Here is a 20,241-nt window from a genome sequence, read left to right as displayed (position 1 = left end):
ATGCCAGGAAAATGAAGCAAGAAGCTATGCTTAGCCTGGAAAACAAGTGGGGTATATACTAGTACAACAGCTCTAACAAATTGCTCTAACAACAGCTCTAACAAATGATCCTTATTTCTCTGTGTGAGCTAGTGAAGTCCTATTGTTTCATTTTTATTTCTCTGCACAAGAAGGGCATTCTGTGTAATATGTGGATGTGGCCAAGATTTATTTGCTTTTGGTGAGCTTTTGTGCTGAAATCTAATTTGGAAGTAAGGATTACTGTATGCCCTAACTCATTAATTAGAGCAGACCAGCACCATATTGTGATATACCAAAAACACTGCATGTATTTTTGTAAACTGGACTTCATATGTACTTTTGTTTCATTTATTTATGCTAATAAATTCTGATTTCAGAGAAGAGACATAGGGCTGGAAACTATAGTTGCCCTATATTACAGGGTCAGGAGATTGTACTGTAGAAAAAAGAAATCAAATTTCTCAGTTTTTACCCTATTACCTGTCGAGAATGGCAGTATAGGTTGTAGGAGCCTTATCTCTTTCACAGAGTGGATTTATGAGGAAGGACATTATGTAAAGCACCCTACCATGTACCAAGCGGGTACACCAGGGCAGGAAGTGGGACCAGGGTGTGTAGATCCAGTGGGCTCTAGCTCTTTACCCTAGGGCAGTGTTTTTCAACCTTGGCAACTTTAAGATGAGTGGACTTCAATTCCCAGAATTCCCCAAACAGAAGGTTGAGAAACACTGCCCTAGGAGCTCAGCCTTGCTGCTATACAGAGCAATGAAGTAAGAGGAAAAATAAGCAATTCTATTATAAGCATCTACCCCATACAGAAAGGAATGTTACCAAAGTTATGACTTGTATTCAGTCTCCTTTTGCACATTAGAGCTTAATACATAAAGAATTATATCTCTGCTACCAAGTTAGTTGGATAGTTAGTAAATGAGTGTTAGTTAATAAAAAAGTGCTTTTTACCATAAGTGTATCAAATGCGTATTAGTTGCTCAGAGTTTAAACATTCAACTTCCGTGCTAGTTGTCATGTTCAAGATCTACATATATTTAACAGAAGTAAACCTGGACCTATATAGAAATAAGCAAATCATTAGTATCCATTTTATACAAAGAAATGAGTCTTTGGCCCCTTGTGTCGTACCTGTTTTTTTATTTGAACACATCCTTTCCTGTTTTAGAAAAAAGACATACTTCACAAAATGATACCGTGGAGACAGCAGGGCACAGGTAGTCCTCACTTAATGACCATTTAATGATGGTTTGAAGTTATGACAGCCTTGGAAAAAGTACTTTATGACCTGTACTCACACTTATGACTATTGCAAACTGTCATACCACCCCCTGTGGTCACATGTTTGCAATTTTATGATGGTCATTAAGCAAATTACTTCATTAAGTGAATCACATGATCATTAAGCAAATCACATGGTAATTAAACGCATTCTAGCAAAAAGCATCCATTGGGGAAGCTGGATTCGCTTAACAACCATGTGATTTGCTTATAAGTGGACCAGCTTTAATTGGTTGTAAGTCATGATCATAAAAGTAGTCTTCTCTTCCTTGTTCCTCAGGGATAGCCTTGCTCATTGTTCAAATCACCATTTATTCAAATCACCACCCATCACCAATAGTAGGTGTCCCTAGGAGGTGTATCTTGGCTATTTCAGACACCCCTCCCTTCTTGTCACTAGTCAGCTTTCAGTACACCACAATCCCTTCTTTCTCAGTGTTTGCTCTCTCCATTAGCACTTTATTTCCTAAGTTCTTCTCAGACCGGTTAATTCCCCATTCTTCTCCATTTTTGATACCAACTTCTTTAGGCTTCCAACAAGGGAAAGAAAGAAAAGAGGAAGAAGAGATTTGTAATACTCCTACTCCTCTTTAATCAGATTCTGCAGTTGCCAGATACCCAATATTTTGTTTGGGGAAGAAGATGGAGCATATATTTACCTTTATCTTTTGTTGTTGATTTTTAAGTTTCCTTGTTTTTGACAGTTTCAATCATTTCCTTCCTGAACCTGATATAAAGGAAGTGGTTGTCCAACAACTAATTACTTTCAGTTCCCCCTACTTAGCTAAGATTTAGCTAGTGGCATGATCTTGGCAGAATCTGCCTTCCTCCTATATGGAGCTATCTTTGTTATGGTGTCTTCCAATATGTTTCTTTACGTCACCACTTTTTATCTTAGGAGATGCTCAAATGAGCTGTGAGAGGGACAGACAAAATAGCCTAGAGACATCCCAACAGAGTCTTGAAGGTAGATCTTCCCCATTACTGTGCAGTGCCCTGATTGGCGGAAGTTTTACCTACTGGCTGGTGACATGCCAAAAGGAAATGGCAGTGAAGCCAGAGGAGAAAAACAACCATCTTGCCTGTAAGGATTGACATACCCCCAGATCAGGCAATGACTTGACCCAGAAACAATGAGGCAGCATATTATATGGTTTAGCAATGGGAATAGCAAATTTAATGTCAGCACTGTTTAATGCCATCTCTAGGATGGGTGAATAGCATTTTAACTCAGTGGTGTAAGAAATGCCCTAAGACAGTATTGGCACCTAATTAAAGGTGTCAATAATATAATATAGAATATTATAATAGTCTAAAATATAGAATATTTTCTTAAATGTTTACAATTTTTCCTGCATAGCAGTGGATATTAAATTTTAATTCTTTGTTTAGTTTTCTTTACTGCTTTTTCTCTAAGAAGTTCTAGATTCCTTTAGCACAGCAAATATATCTTGAAGCCCAGAGGGTTTTCATTGAGGTAGATCGCACAATAGCTTATCCCCCAAGGAAAATACTGTACAGAAGATAGAATTGCTGCTAGCTATATCCTTGTTTACAATTTGCCAAGTAAGTTTTCCTACTGAATGGTGAAAAACTGTTCCACAGTTCCTTGCAATGGTGTTTCTTTTGCAAAGCCTTTGTGCCCAATATACAATACTGATGCACCTCTTGCAGCAACCACAATGGTTGTATTTTATTTGAAATGTGGAAGGGTTCCCTCAAGTGTCAGTCTGAAATTTCTCTATGGATGTGTGGATGTGTTGGACGCATGCATGTGTTTATATATTGCAGAAGTTCTTGTAATACATAACTCTTGCACCCTGCTTTCTTCCAAATCTACAGACAACTAGAGTCTAAAATTTAGCAGGGAACTCTGTTTTGTGGCAGAGACTTTAGGCTTGTTTGATTAGCACCAACTTGAATGTTTAATTTACAAGGTATTTCCAGAGATAAAGGAAGTACCAAATGCCCATAAATGGCACATACAGGGCAAATTTTCATGAGTTGTGGATGGGTGTTGAATAACAATAGCAAGGCATGATCTGTCTTTTAATACTCCTGACATAACAAGACCATTGCTAAGCTAGTAAATTAGAGGCTCCGAGTGATACAAAACTTCTTGGGTAGCGCCCACCTACTAGGAAGATAGCAGTTTCTGAGTGGACCTTCAGAGGTATATTCAACAGGAGCATGAAAAAAGATCTTGATGGCTGTTTTCAGGCACTGGAATTCCCTGTTTTCTTGTCTTTCAGCCAGTAGGCAAAGGCTTGTTTATTCTTGTTTTTAGCATTTAAACTGATTGTAAAAACAGATTTAACTGGTGAGGGAATAAATTATGGAGATTCTTTGTAATAGAATTGTATTAATTCTATTGAATTTTTAATTCATCAATTTATGTGAAGTATCTTTACCCCATTCTTCTGCCAACGAGGCCCACTGGAAGGTTTACACAGTCAGTGGAAAGAAAAAAAAAAAAAACCAAACCAAACAGTGCCTGCCTGCAATATCTAAAAAATACAGCATGAAAGGAAAAAAAGGATGGGATGGGCAGAAAAGCACAAGCTCAGGCATCTAAGCTTAAACTTAAAGTTCCTCTTATATAATGACTGGCTGCATGCAGCTTAGGGAGGAGTTTAGCAGAGAAGGGTTGAGGAAAGGGGACCTGCTTCCCATCTCTTTTTCTGATGCAAACTGATGAAAAGGCTGACTTTAGAGAATCTCCTACAAGTAACTTTGGCTTATGCTGCAGCCCAGTGAGCAGATTTACATGTTGTTGAACTTCAATTCCCTCCAGCCCCAGCTAGCTTGCGGGCTGTTGGGTGTTTTAACTCAGTAACAACTGCAGAGCCACAGATGCTCCATCCCTTACTACAATAAATGGTTTATCGTCATTGGAATGTATCTTCCAACTTTTTGGCACTTGGTAGCCTGTGGCTCTGGAGTTCTCCCTTGACATGGGCAAACCTCCAAGGTGATGTACTTGGAGATGTCATCTGCTTTCTGCTTCATGGGGCCATTACTTTGGAGTAGAAGACCTGGTCTGCACTCCACAGCAGCTGCTGTCAAAAATAACTACCTACTATGTGTTGAAATCTGTAAAGTAGCATCAGCCTGTCTCATTGTCTAAAGCAAACCGCCACAGAGACTTTTAAGTTCAGAGCCTAGGTGGATTACCTAGGTGCACTTCATAGCATTTGGGATACCGGGTTGGGTAAATTCATCTCGAGGGAGAGAGAGAAGGGGGGGGGGGGGCTCGAGGTAGATTTGCGAGGTTATTCAGGCCGACGAAAACCGTAATTCTTATGCGCCCCTTTAGTGCAATCGCCTGGTTTACACCTGAAACATCTGGGCTTCTTGTGCGCTTTGGAGAGCGCAGAGTAGGAAAACTGGAGCATTCGAAGCGGGCTTCTTCTAAATTCACAGGGTGAGAATCAGGGCGATTCCGCCCCTCTCCCCTTTTCTGCTACACAGCAGCCGCCTCACTTTTTTCCTGTGTTGCCTGGCAGCTTGAGGGAGGGGCGAGGAGACCAGAGGAGAGCAGAGAAACGCCTGCTTCTTTCCTCCGCCGGTCTCTGCCAAACGTTTGCCGACCGACGTCAAGTCGCTCTAAGTGGCCACCGCCCGTCTCAGCGTCCCTCGGGCTTTGGGCGTGGAGAGGTGATCGCTCCCTCCCCGTTCCGATCTCCTGTCCGGGGAGAAGACAGCGCCGTCCTCTTCTCCTCCTCCTCCTCTGTCGGCAAACAGCCGGCCCTCCTGCTCAGCCAGCCCCTCCTCCAGCCCCTCGCCTTGTTCGGCTCGCCGCGAAGACTACGGCGGCGGGAGTCGGGAGGGGAGCAGCGCACCCGCTCGCCTATCCATCCAGCCCAGCCCCGCCGTATCTTCTGCCGGCCTGCCTGCTTCCTTCCTTTTGCCCCCCGGGCGGCTGCAGGAGCAGCCGCGGCCCCAGCAGGAAGCATTGCCAAAGATCAGCCACTGTCAGACAAGGAGCTGGGGCCGAAGATAACTGCACTACGGCGACCCACTCCGGTGTAGTGCGGGAGGGGGGAAGAGGAGGGGAAAGGGGCAGGTAGGCAGGCAGGCGGAGAGAGTGGACGAGCGGGAGACAGACACACACGCGCCCGCGCGCAGCACGCGAGATCTGTGTAGGGGGTGTGCAGAACTTGATCCTTCCCCAGAGCTGAACTCCTCCCCGCCGCCCGTCCACCCCAGTGCGGTCTGGACGAGAAGAGTCCCCTTCCACCGGGATCAAATACTGGAAGTGACTGAAGACAATTCGGATTTTCCTCCGTAGGAGGGAGAAGAAGAGTTTCAAGTGCGTCTGCGTGTGCGAGCCCGCGCTTGCCGGGCGTGCTGGCGTACGACCGCGCCATTCACTATTTTGGTCGTTTCCCGCATGATTTTTTTAAAAAAGAAAATAAGCATGCAGTAGGCCGTTCGGTAGAGCTAAATTGGAGGTGCTTTGCTTGTCCATTCTGTGCAGACAAGGGAAAAGAAAGCGGGGCTGGGAGGGAGAGGAGGCTCTGTTTTCCTAGGAAATCCTCCTTGAGTGCTGAGGAGCCAAAGAACAAGCGCAGTCATCATAATACAAGGATACATCTGGACTGTGTTTGCGTTTCCTGGTTTTCCTGGGGACGAAGATGCTGTCCTACACTGTACGGGATGCTAATGTGGTGGACGTGGAAAAAAGGCGAAATCCTTCCAAGCACTATGTGAGTACAGGATGAATAATGCTTGCAGTGAGGCCTGGATGCCTGGCAGTGCAAAAGGCTGCTGCGGGTCCTGACAATGGAAAAAAGCCTTTTACCGATTTGGCCATTGGAGTTATTGCTGCAATGAGCCAGATAGATAATTTGAGAAGGGAAGCAGGTGGGAGAGGGTATCCTTGGAATCTGTTCCTTCCCCTTTGGGAACTCACCTTACCTTTGTGCAAGGCAAAGAGGTCAGCAAAGGGACTTTGCGGCAGTTGCCGCTAACAGTGCAGTCATCTCTCTGGAGTATGGTTCTGTGTGATGAGAGAGCTTGTGAACTGGACACCAGAAACTTGTATGGAACAGGTGAGATCAGTGGGATCAGAAAATCATGCCAAATGGGCATAAGTGTAAAATGAGACCCCTTGTGGTGTCATTTAAAATCGGAATTGGAAGCTGTATGAATAAATCTTTGCTACAGTATTTCTGCTGAGGATGCTAAGAACTGGTAGGTGTAGGAATTGCCTAAGCATTATTCTGCATCCATGGCTCTTATCATTGGCAGGGCCACTTCATTCAGTCACAAGAGCGTGGCCATTAATTGCTCTTCCTATAAAACCACATGAAGCACATCTTGCACTTTTTGAACCAATTTATTTCACCCAACTTCATCATGGTGACCCCAGTGTGCATTTGGTAATATGCCCCTAGGTTCCCTTTGTTCTCTGTCTTTTTTGTAACTCTGTTCTTTGGGAATTCAGTGTACATTTGTCTGGACAATTACTTCACCTCACAAATCAGCAATCAACAAGCCATTTTCTCCTGAAGTATGCATTAAGGAATATAATTTCTGTCATTTTCCAAACCGAGCATCCTAGTTTTTCTGTCACCCTTCAGTGGCTAAATGAGATTGCCTGACTTTCTCATGGAGATCTGGAGCAATGATGATGCATGAACCTAAATTCACTTTAGCTGAGCCAGCTTGATCAGTAAACAGTGGAGTGCAAGCCAGGACATGAGCAAAGGTACTGCTAGGGTGAAGCTCTCTTACATTGTAAAGTGTGAATGTTCTCTTGGGTTTTAAGCTGCTGGTGTCAGGGAGCCTTTATTGAAATGTAAGACCATAAAAAGAATGATTCTGGATTAAATGAAGATGTATTCAGTGTTCTGTTTCACATGGTGAACTAGCTAGATCCTTCCTGCAAATTCATAAGCTGGGCATGAAAACAATATCTCCTTCTGTTACTCTCCCACCCAAACCTGTAATTCAGTAACATGCTGCCCCATGTATAAAGGTTTTATTTGGTAGTCATAACTAATGGCTAGCCATTAACCGATCGTATGTTTATATTTTTCATCTCCCTTTAAATTAGAAGTGCATAATGGACACCCAAAAGCCATATCCCCCCCAAAAGAAAGCTTTGGGTGTGACCAGAATCCCTCGAAAAAGCTGCTGAATTGTAATTGATATGTGACAGAAGTACATGGGAGAAATCACATTAAGAATACATATTTTGTAATAAAGTTAAATGGAATTAAATTAGATTTTCTAGATTTTGTCCTGGGCATCCCTACTTTTTCATTCCCGTCCCACTTACTTTTTGTTGTGTGCCCCTCCTTTAAATAATTGAAATCAATAACATCACTTGTCCAGACTTGTTACCCCAGGGATAGAAAAAAATCACATGTTCTGCATATATAAAACAAAATGCAACTCAGCCACAGAAGTGAACGATAGAGATCAAAAGGCTGTTGTATTCAGCTGTAGAAGTATTTCAAGTATTCCAGTTCTTTTATAGATTGGGTGGAGAGGCTGCTCTCTAGCATAGCATTGGAACTGTAACTTCCAGAATTCTGGGGTTTGCGTGGTTGTTGATGATGCTGATCAGAGCATTCTAAATGTTGTAGGCTCAATATATTGGCCGGAGGTGGGGGGAATCAGGCCAAGTGAGGGATAACATTGGCATTTTATGGACTGCCAGTTAACTTTGGAATAACACACATAAGATTGTATAAGTCTTGGAAGGATATTCAGATTAGCCTTGCAAATTTTGCTAAATGGAAAAAGCAAGTTCTGTTATTAACTTAGCCATCATCAGTGATGGTTTTATGAATGGCTATTGTATAAGCATCACTGTCTCCACTTTGAGTATTACCTTCCCACTGATCTTTCTTTCTAATTCCTTTCTAATTTGCAGTGTTCATATACAGACTTGCAGACCACGATGTTTCATACAGCTGATGAAGATGATTATAGTAAAGCTTATGCCATAATGCATGACAACACAACTTTTACTATGGCCTTTAGGACAGAAAACACTACATAAAAATACAGGCACTTAAAATTATAGATATATGTAAAAAGTAGGCATAAAAGACAGTAAAACAACATAACCATGACATTATTATAATACAAATACAGTAACAGTGGTGATCGCCAAGATTAGCACTAATCTTTAGTCGTAAGTGGGACAAATAGAACAAACAGAGGCACAGAATTGGGCAACCTGGGAAGATATGTAAGAGTCCTGGTCAGGTGGAAGAAGCGACAAATAAATATTGTTTCTCTGCCAGGTTATATGTTGAAAAGAGGATGGATGAATGTCATCCAAGATGCCCTGTAAGGAGCTGAACAGAGAGCATGTGGTTCAGGGATTCCAAGGAGCTGTCCCCATAACTGCTGTAGAGGGATGTTTTTAAAAGGACCCGACAGGACTGCGGAGGGCAGTGCTTCCAACCTGGCCAAGGTGAAGGCCTGATGAAATTTCAGAGTTAGAATGGAAGATAAATAGGATGATGGCACATGCCCATTTGAAAAAAATCCATGGACTGGATTTTTTGGATACCAGGCTTACCCTGGTTTGGAAATCAATATCCCAGATATGCTGCTTAAGATGATGGGTTAAACTTTAACGTGCCACAAGGCCTTTTGTTGGTTTTTCTGTGACTGACTAATATGGCTAATCCCTCTGCAAACTTCGCTTATTCTGTATTATAGACAGGTTATGATTCTTTATACTTTATTGGTTGGACCACAGTATTTTCAAATCAGGTCACATCTGGAAAGATCATGAACTTACAGTGAGAGTTAGTCTTATGCAATGGCACCAAGTATTAAATATAACAGTGACCATTTCTGTCGTATCTGTTATGTTTGAGTGTGGCTGGGTGGCTTAATTTTGCTTTGTATCTTTAGAATTTTTTAAAAGCATTGTGCTTTTAAAGTTGAGACCCTTGTGTCCTAAGCACGTATTTTACCTTTGAAAAGTAAACAAGCTTGTCTGTCATTAACAGGACACAAGTAAATTAAATACATATGCTTTCTTTCAATTTCATACCAATCCGTTTGTTAGTTTTCTCAATTTAATGCCAGTAGTTTCAAGGGGCAATTGAGTACAAAACTGCAACCATCTTGTACATTTTCTTATGTAAAAACTTGAAAAAAATACCTTCTGTGGTAATAAAATTATCTTGATTTTTATGGATATGCAGATAGTTAATTTCTGATTATATAAATGGGATCAAACAGTAGAAATATTAGAACTTGCTGAGCTGAGAAATATTTCTATGCAAAATGATTAATGCTGCTACAATCTAATTAGAGCTTCTGATTCTCTTCTTTCCTTTCAAAATGCCTGGAGGATGTTCTTTGATTTCTCAAACTTCTACCAGGTTACTTCGTATATCAGATTGATTTTGGCTGACTGAGTTCATTATAAGATGATCTTAAAAATATATATTGAACAAAATGTTCAAAATTCATATATAGACTCAGGCCAAATGCACATGGATGTATGCCTTTTCTTAATTTCTCTACATTAGTGCTGGTTTAGTGAATCCAGCTGCTGTTATGACGTTTGATTCAGTTTTTTTCATGTGCTTTGTTTGGTCTTTTTTGAGTATTTCTGTTCTAATGTGGGAAGTTTTTTGTTGTTTTTGTTGGCTTTGGGGAGAAAAAAAATACCTCCTCTATGGCATTTCTGTTCAAGGTGAATGCTGCACAAAGGCCATTTTAAGTATGCAACTGCTCATTCTTATCTCTTACTTTATCTTAGATATTTGGAAGCATATAGGAAGCAACATGCTTAAATATTTGTATATGTGAATCATCAAGACCCACCTAAAACCTGTACTGAATATCATGTATCGGGAAATGAAGGAGATGTCACCACGCTTCAGAAAGCCTCCATATGTGTAATTTCATTTGTAGATGCTTATCCTATGCTTCACCTCTACTCTCCTGACTTCTTTGCTCAAATCTTACTTTGTGATCTCCTTGGGACATGTCTTTTTCCTTATGCAGCAAAATACTGAATTAGATTTCTATGCAGAGTTCCATTCGTTGAGTGCTGTCATGCAAGGAAGAAAAAACCCTAGAGTAGGGCAGTGCAGTACTTCAGGTTTGATTCCTAAAGGTTTATCTGAAGCACATGGGGATGGGGATGTAGCACCTTCAAGAAGCAGCTGCATCTTTTCCTAGAACATACATGAATCAGAAGCACCACACAGCCTACCTTGTAGTACCTTCTGCTCTAGAGGATTCAGGTTCCATCCAGAACAACATGGCTGGCTAGTATAGCAAGTTGACAAAAATTAGCTTTACCAGAGTCACTGCCACTTCTACTAATGGAAGGGGCCCTTTTCTAAATGGAGGAACATGTTCAAGTTCAGTCATTGATGGCACAAAATAAAAAGCACATCTTTAAAAATAGTGGCTGAAATGTGAATGGCTGTAGAACAGCCGTGTGCATGTGATCTTCATGTGCTTTCAAAATGTGGGTGTTTCTGTGGGTATTTTCATTTATTCATGCATTTTATTGGGCTGGGAATAGGTTTGCTTAAACATACTTTAAGAATATGAAACCAAATTGAAGGAAGAACTGAAATATGGAGGCTGTATGCAAAAAGGTTGCCCGCTAAAGACCAATGTGGATCCTAACTTTTGAAATGCTTACTTAGGTGTCATGTTACTGTGGATCCTAGTGCTTCTGATGGGATCTCTATCCAGCATAGAGAAATATATTTTTACTCCTTAGGAAACCAAGTTGGAGTAAAGGGATTTCTTTCCTAAATCCTATGCGATTATCTATGTATGTTAAATATATTCTTACCTATTGATGACATGATATTCCATCTTTCTATTAAAGAGTTCTCAGATCATTTCCTTTTTCTAATACATCATAATACATGTGAATGGTTCTTATCTACAAGAATATCTGTGTCCAGTCAGCTTTTGTTCGTATGAAAGCATGTTAAATTTAGGAACATTGATTGCATTAGCAAGGGATATTTAAAAAAAAATTGGCAGGTTAAAGTGTTCATTTATTTACTTACTAACTCAGCTTTGCATGCTGCTCTAATCAGGAGACTGCTCTCTGAAAATAATGATTTCTTTTCTCTGCCTTTTTGAGACTAACCTCCTAATAGAACTGATATGGGAGCATTGTATAACATAATTCTTAGAATCTAGGATTCTTTGATGCTATTTGCAATCTAAAAATGGCATTTCCTAGAGGTAATTGTGAAATACAGTTCAGTAATGATCCTTGGTACTCACATGTATAGGTTGTCTTTGGTGGAAACAGCTGGCTCTTAGACAGCATATAGGCTGGTTTGGGGTCAGTAGCCATGTTTATGTTGCTTCCACTTTACAACCATGTGTCCATGAGAAAGGAAACTGCTCATAGTTAGCAAAGCACAATTGTGTTTTGGAAAGCAGTTTGCAATATTGTGCTAATATAAACGTCATCAATTGCTTTGATGTATCTGAACTGAGCTAGCAAGCCTCAGGTACTGATTATTTGCGAACACAGGAGGTTGCCTCATTATTTGTGGATTTGTTTTGTCTGATACAGTCATTTGTTAGCAACTATTCCTCCTGCAAATAGGCGTAGGATTTTTCTTTTCTTTTTTATTGTCTTGTGGGATGTTTCTGTGTGAAATGTGGTGATCCAACTTAGCATCATCTGCCTATGTTCTACTGTTGAAGTATAGCCTCCACACCAGGGTAAAAATCCCCTAAATAGAGAATGTATAGAAGCTTGTTTAAAAGAAAAAAGGGAAAGGGAATTGCTTAATTGGTTAATACTGCATCATAGTCTGGCTAAGCCAGATGAAATGAAAGAATTAGACCAATGCGACATCTTTTCAGTTTTGTACCAACATTGTAAACTGTATGTTTATCTGTTCTATAGGTAAGGAAATTTCTCTCTAGAATCTTGACCATGTGTTCAGCATTCCCATACAAAAATACACATGTGTTAAGATGGATTCAGGAACATGATATACACGTATTAGATGTACGCACTGCTTCATCTCAGTGGGGGATAATTATTCAGTGGGGGATAATTATATCCAATGTGGGGAGAAATAGGTGAAACAATTCAAATCTAAACTTGCCTATGTTTATTTTTCCCATGTACTGATGTTACAAAATGGAACAATTGCTATAACTCATAAATACATTAAGCATACTGTATAGTATTTCTAGTTAATCCTAACATAGATTTAGAGAAAAGTGGAAGCTAGGAAAATTAATGTTGCCATGTAAGGAGTAGACAGTCATTATAGAAATTACAACAAATTTGTGGTTGTTTTCAATGAAGAAAGTTTGAGTATTGATGAAAATGGAGATCTACAGAAAAGATATAAAATAGTAATTTACATAATTAGATTCCTAGCTACTTGACTGAATTAAAACTAATTGACAGAAATTTCAAAAGCTGTACTTTGAAAGAAAAATGCAGAAAGCAAAGCAAGGCACATATGGAAAACAAAATGTATTGTGAGGTGCCTGGCTAGTACTTTTTCATTAGAAATCACTCCAAGAATGAGAACAATATAGAAATGTTATAAACAAACAAACACTGTCCACTGATCCCACAAACAAGAAGTTCGGGACTAGGTCATTTCCTTTCCCAATATTTGTCCTGCCTTGGTGGCTCAGACTTGCTCTGTTTTAAAATACAATTCATATGTGACTGAATTCAGGCATGAGAACAAATTTAAAAGGCCAGGGTATGGTTTCAGTGATGCTTTACTGTAGCTGAAGAATCTAGATCAGTTGAAGTCCACACATCTTAAAACACAGTGGCCAAACACTGATCTGGAAGTTAATACTACAAACATAAGGACTTAATCACTGTATAAGTAAATAAAAGACACTGGAGTAGGCATTTTATAATCCAATGACCTTGGAGTTCTGCCTGTCTTCAACTGTAGGCAACAAAGCCCACAATAAGCTCTACTTTTAACAAGCTTTGTACAACAGCTTTGTACAAGCCTTTGCAGATGTTTCTGCCTTTTAGAATTTAACAGGATTTCAGCCTCATCAACTAAATCCCTTTTAGCATTTCCTTCAAACTAGGAACCATCTGAGCTTTCCAAGTTTCTCAAACTTCCTAATTCAGTTGTCCTGTCTACATGAGATGCTGAAGTGGGATGGGGAGTGAATCAGGCAAGTCCCCTAGTTTGGTGAACTGATCCAGCCAGTTATCTCTAACAGGCGCCCTAAACAGCTCTCAGCTTATTTGGAGATAATTAAATTCAGTCAGTCATGTTAATTAACTCTTTCCCTATCCACAGCAAAGACAAAGTCCTAAAGGGGCCCCAGACTAGTCCCTCTCTAGATCCTGTGTTTCTGTAATCATTTTGGTTTTCACACCCTCTTCTGTAGCCGCATGACAAAGGGAAAGAAATAGGTGGGCACTGAGCACAGAAACAATCAGGCTAAATCTGACAAACATAATATTCCAGAGTTGGTATAGCATGAGCATTCTAGTTTTGTTTTCTTTTTAGGGGTTGGTAAAGAGGGAAGGATAGCAGCATGGCCTTTTTTTAGGTGCCATGTGATACTTGGAATAGGCCAAATGTATTTGTGGAAAATGTGGTGAGGCGAAAGAAACTTGAGATAAGCTGCCTGCTCACTGAGGCACTGAAAGTTCATATATGCTGTTGTATGTCTAGAAGAATTATTTTGTAATAAGAGCTTAACATCTAGAATATTTTCTAAAATGTTGGCCGCTATTGGACTTGGCCACAGCTAAATTCAACTTTAGCTAATAGAGCTTCTGAAATAAATATAAAACTGTAGTTTCTGTCTAGAAATCAAGGCAAATTTACCAAGTGAGCCTTACTATATAAGGCAGATTGAGGCAGCTACCTCAGGCAACAGATGTTGGAGGCAGGAGTAACAATTCCACTTTAATCTCTTAGCTATTCTGTACTTTTAGAGCAGTTCTGTGCAACATAGGTTTTACTCTGATTCCACCTTTGTAATCCTTCACAATCCAGTTTCAAGCTGCCTTTGACTTCTTGACTTCTCTCAGCTTCAGAATGCTAAAAACAGGCAGTGAACACCATGAGGCAGTCAGTTCCTTCTCAAGCTGTTCAAAAATGGGTCTGAAACAGTGTTTTAACCCTGTAAGATGCTACAGTTTCTGCAGTAAAGAAAAACAACAACAACATTGACCCACATACAAATGAAAATATCTGTCTGCATCCATCCATCCATCCATCCAGATGGAAGCTACAGCTAGATGGATGCTGCGAAGGCGTCATTTTTAGTAGAAGACTCTACTAATTGTGATACTGTAAGGTGGCATTTTGCATCGAGGTGATTTTTCACAATCTCTCTAACCATGATGGTGGTTGCAGTGTCCATGTGGAGTCCATGTGGAGGGGAGTCTTGAATAAGGACTTAATTGAGCAAAGAACAGGGGAAGCAGGATGAGGTAAGAGTTCCCTGCTCATCTGCTTCTTAAGCTGGTAAAACCAAAAGTTGGTTTACTTTTAATAGGTAATGCAGGGATTGGCAACCTTCTGCCTGGCCTCTAGTTCCTAGAGGCCAGGCAGCCACCATCGTTTCCAGTGGATTTGTTGCTCCACCCGTGTTGAGGTGATTGGTGAAGCCATCACCAAAATGCTTGCCTATGGAGGTGATGAGCCCGCTCTCCTTCTCTCTTGAGGGCTGGGTGAATATATGTCTTTTTGGGACCATGAGCTGGATGATTTTGGGTGGTGGCAGACCACATCTTGTCAACCCCTGAGGTAATGTAACATTGATTAGAAATTGACTAGATTCTAGTAGCCATGTTTAACTGAGAGCATGCCTAATTCAACTCAGTGGGATTTTGTTTTGATCAGGTGTCTATAGGCGTATCGATCAACAGACAATAAAATGATTGTTGGGTTTTCCAAAATGTTACTGACTGAATATAAAAATGAAGGAGTACTGGCACCACCCCTTTACCTCCCTCTAGCAAGGAAACCATACATAGTAGAAAGCTACTATTGTATGTAGGATATGAGGAAAGAAACTGTTCTTTCCTCCTGATACAATGATAGTAAAAATAGTAGCTGGTTCCAAACTGTATTTGGGTGAGTTTCCTAATGCTTCATATTTTACATGTCTGTCTTCTTAACTCCTATTACACTATTAAGTAGTAAGTATCATGGTAATACATTTGCCTAGCCTTCTCTTAATGTTTCTAAGATGTGATGCTCCACCATGCTACTATTTACAAAATGTGTGATGTGAATTTACATTGTGAAGTAATATTAAATATTTCTTTGCAGTATACAGAAAGTGCAATATTGTTTACTTTTTGCAAGATAGGAAAATTTTGGAATAGCAATAATGCAGTAATACATTTTTAATTGCATACTGCTTAATGTAAATATTTAGTTTTAAAATTAAACTAAGTTACAATATGCCAAGTTATTTTTTCCTGAATGTTTCCTTCTAGAGTGATTGAAGAAATATTATGGTACAATATAAGATGCTCCTTGCCAACGTAGAACATTTAACTACCCTCTTTATCCTGATCATAAAATCAAGCTTTGTTTTCTAATTAATAGATAGATATGAAATAATTTCCCTGTTTGCTATCCTTGTGTGCTCCTCTTTTTATTCCTGAGCTACAAAGCTAAAATTATCTAGACCACATTCCATAGTGAATTCATAAATTCATCCTTTTGAATGAATGTTTTACTAAAGAGCTTAGAAATCCTTTAAATAAATAAAATAAAGCAGGATGGAAATATTACAGGTATGTGTTAATGAAACATTCTGATATTTCATTATGAATGTATGAATTCATTCATACATTCATTATGAATTCATTATGAATATATGAATGAAATTCTGATGTTTTATTATGAATTAATAGTGTCTATGCTGAAACAAAGGTAACCAACACTTTTGAATTGGAACTTTTGAAAACATATCATGATTCCTTGCACAAGATGGCTGCCATGGAGGGCATGGGAAAACCCAAACAATCCATTTACCAGAAGGAAAACTGGAAAGCATAATTGCCTGCCTTTTAGCTTTCTAAAATACATCTTCTAATCCGCAATTGACCTTGTCTTTTTTTCTGGGCAGGTGGGGCTACTTGTAAGAATGCCTTGTCAGACTCAGGAGCATTCCTGGAAATAAAGCTGGAAATAAAGCTGTCTCTTCTTTCTGAAGCATCATCATTTAAAAAAAAATAATGGAAAGTTTCTTATTTAAAAAATGCAATCAGATGAGGCATGGAGCATGATGGGTAGAAAGGAAGTGTCTCCATGCATATTAGCATGATGTTGAACAGCCAGGCACTGGAATAGGAGGACACTCACACACTTTGGATAGTTGATGGCTGCTTTTTACATTTGCTGGGTAGATAAAAGCTGCAGTAATAAAGTTGATAATGCAAAATGGGTAAAGTTTTTTTTAATATATATATATGTAAAACCTTACTCTACCCATTTTGCATTATGAAAAACCTCACTCTACCCATTTTGCTTTCTCACTGCAGCTTCTCACTGCAGTATGTGTGTATACACCCCCCCCCATTAATGTTATTTTAAGTTTTACACTCCATTTTTTGTAAGTTTCTCACTTCAACTGTAACACCATTTTCTGGCAACTGTGGTCAGGGTGGCTCCAGGCCCCATAAGAAAAGCCTTGGGAGCTTCCTGAAGCCCTGGGCCCTTGGTTACTTACTCTTGTCCTGGTGTGATATAAACTGGAAAAGAGCAGATTCTAAGTAAGGGAGAGAAAAGATATGCTCTCTGATTGTTTGTGGTATGTGCATACATGCACATATGGGTAAACTTAAATTCAACTACCGACACAAGGTCTCAGTATAGATGGCTTCAAGGGATGGCAAAGGGGGCATTTATTCCCATTGGATAAGCCATAAAGTTCTGATGGCCACCTTTAAACAAAACAGTCCATAGCCAACAATCTCTGTTCTGACCACTTTACTTTGAAAAACTGTGTCCCTGCTTTTTAGTGCTTTTAGGAAATGGATGAACATGTAAAAAATGGTTTGGCCATCATCTGCAAATGGGTTGACTGCTTTAAACAGAGATGTTTTTAAACGTGCCACTTTTAGAGACAGACTATTCTAGTAAAAATGAAGGGCCAATAGCAATTTTAATACCATCGTATTTCTCAGAATAAATCATAAGCACTCATAATGCATGTTTATAGCAAGATCATTCTAAGAGAACTGTGCACACATACACAGACATGCACGTAGGCTTAAGGGTAAGGTGTCGTAAGATGATATTTCATTTTCAGTTTAACAGTTTCAGAGCTTTCCCAGGAAGTTTTGTTGGGCTTTTCCAGTTGTATAAATAAAGAAAACAGCATTTTTGTGCAGAGTGTGAGCAGTGTTTAGCAAAAGATGCCTGGGAACACAAACTGATGACCTCACATAAGCAGGCTTCCAGTGACAAGAGTAGAAACAAGTTGATTAGTAAGCCAAGCTGTTAGTAAAAGTAAAACATGGTACTTTGGCAAGCTAGGATATTTCAACAATTAGAAACGTGGCTGTGAAAAAAATCGCCCACAACATTTTCAAGCAAGCCAAGAGATTATGCATTATTATCACTGACCAGTTCCAGTTGGAGACCTTCCAGGAGTTTGATATCATCAGCAAGCCTACAAAGACGTCAGCTGCAATCCTTTCCCATGTCAGTTCTGTCCCTGTTGCTTCGCTTTGCTGCTGGCATGATCTTTGAAGAGTTATGACTACCAAGTAAAGAGATCTCACCACATGTGAACTGCTTGGAGTCTGGAAAAACTCTTTGAAGCTGCATATAGACATACATACACGCATGCAGAGCAATTGCATCTAGAATATTACAATGCGTTTTCAGCTAAACGCATTTCCAGGGAGGATAATTGTAAATAGGTGTCATTTATTTGTTCAGTACCATGGATAGATTTGTTTGTTTATTGATCATATTTATATCCCATCTTTGTTCCAAGAGCTCAAGGGGACATAAACAATAATCTGTCCTATAATTTTTCCCCACAATGATAAATAAAAATAAATCAGACTGAGAGATAGTGACTGGCTCAATCACCCAGAGTCCCATGCTGAGATCAGACGTAAAGGTGCACTTTTAGCCCATTGTTGTAACCACTAGGCCACATAGTTATAGAGTCTTCTATCCTGAGAATCTTACAACCTTTGCAGTGTTGGGGTGGGGGTGGGAAGAATAAGGAAAAGGGGAATAATAAGAACTCACTTTCATTGGTCATTCAAGGTTTAGCAGTCTTGTCCCGCCCAATATTATCAAGACAGCCATGGAGAGAATGATATATATAATACATTGCAGTTTCTTGAGAGAACCAGTGGGAATTAGTGGGAGGTGTAGAGATGATTGCCAAGAGCAACTGTTTATTCTAGTAATTAATGACTGCCAAGTTTCCTTAGGATTGAGTAACCCCAAATACAAGTGTATTTTGCCTCTGTTTCTGTTCTAGCATTTAGTGACTGTATGGAATTATTGGAATGCCCAAAAACTATAAGTAAATGTTACTACAGGTTGAACGACAACATCTAGAATTATCTTAACAAGTTTCAGATATAATGCCTTATTTAAGAAACATTTTCAGCATGTTCATGTATGTGCACTGCAAGTCCTATAATTGAGATGACAACAGGCAAGGCAATCAGTTTCCAAAGTGCTCAGCCTCACTGCTGTTTCAAGTACATTTCAAGCATGTATATAAAATTTTTATTAGAGGTTTTTAAGAGGGAAGATAAAAACTAATACTAATATAAAGTAAGAAAAAAAAGAAATCAAAGAGAAAGCTAAAAGTGCAAGAAAGGAAAAAAATAAAAGAAAAATAGAAAAAAGATACAAAGATAGCTTCTGATCTTCTTTACAATTATAAAAGGAACAATTATAAATTTACCTCTTAGTCTATGGTTACAACTTAACTCTCTTCTTTCTATAATCTATCCTGTCTAATCATCAAAACCATAAATTGTAAGTTCATTTTTTCTGTTTTACGCAAAAAGTCCATAAGGGGTTTCCAGTCAGCAGTAAACATAGATATTCAAGCACATGCATCCTGTTAACCATGGTTTACTGAATAAATCACAATTGTCCATGTTCATATACCATACTAAGGCATAAATCGCAGTTTGCCAATTACAGTGTATGGGCCCAACTACATGGTAAACCAAACTGAAAATCATGCTTTGTCTTAGTGTGCTGTGTCAACCATCCAGTGATGCTAAAATCTTCCATAAGCCCAAATAAGATACAGCCTGGCTTTTCTTTGTGCAATTGGCCTGGATGGTAATTGAGCCCATTCTGCTGGGAGAGTGAGTGTATGAATGTGGTTCATTATCTTGGTTTTATATCTTTTGTTTTTGTTTTTATTGATATATGCCACCCAGCATCATAAACTAAGAGTTGGGCAGTGTTACAAATTCCACAAACAAACAAACAAACAAATATCACATAAATCTGAAAAGGTTGAAAAAACTAGTTCTAGACCAAGACCAATCCCCTGTTAACTGAATAGTTCCAGTCTTATTTTCGGGAATCTGTATGGAAACTGTATCCATATGGCTTCCATCAATTTTAGGCCATTGCAACGTATCAGTGCCACTTGCAAAAACACAGAAAATGCTCTTTTGCAGTTAAAAATGTAGGATGTTCTCTTAGAAAGGCAGAAGAAAAGCAACTTTTCACCTGCCTTGGCATATGGATTATAATCGTAAATACTTATTTCTTATGGGTTGAGGGATGAGGGAATATAAGCACATTGTAGCTCAAAATCATAGATAAGGGAGTTGCATACAGTATTTTTCTTCTTGGTATCAACTATATCAAATGATCCCCTTGTAAGCAACTTATTCCAAAACACTGTAAGATTAAAGTTAAGCTGTTGATGTAATGCTTCCTTCCTGAGAAACTTATAAGCAACCAACAATGAGGCTGAAGCAGA

At 39.3% G+C, this 20,241-nt stretch overlaps 1 protein-coding gene across 3 annotated transcripts in view; it reads left to right on the top strand.

Annotated features, from left to right (window-relative positions):
- Positions 1-4,983: 4,983 nt before the first annotated feature.
- SH3PXD2A (SH3 and PX domains 2A) overlaps positions 4,984-20,241 on the top strand; it is a 261,206-nt gene continuing 245,948 nt past the window's right edge. For 2 of the 3 annotated variants that reach the window (XM_088132405.1, XM_088132403.1), the window contains exon 1: positions 4,985-6,020. In XM_088132405.1, coding sequence (XP_087988531.1) covers positions 5,949-6,020 — 72 coding nt within the window. In that variant the 5' untranslated portion in view covers positions 4,985-5,948. Of the gene's footprint in view, positions 6,021-20,241 lie in introns of all 3 variants that reach the window. The other variant, XM_088132404.1, reaches the window with a different exon arrangement.

Source organism: Python bivittatus, unplaced genomic scaffold (genome assembly GCF_059951505.1).
Source record: "Python bivittatus isolate LINGU-HERP-01145 unplaced genomic scaffold, Pbiv_v1 ctg000980_np1212, whole genome shotgun sequence".
NCBI lineage: Eukaryota > Metazoa > Chordata > Lepidosauria > Squamata > Pythonidae > Python > Python bivittatus.
The sequence above is the reverse complement of the archived record's forward strand: the minus strand, read 5'-3'. Positions and strand labels throughout refer to the sequence as shown.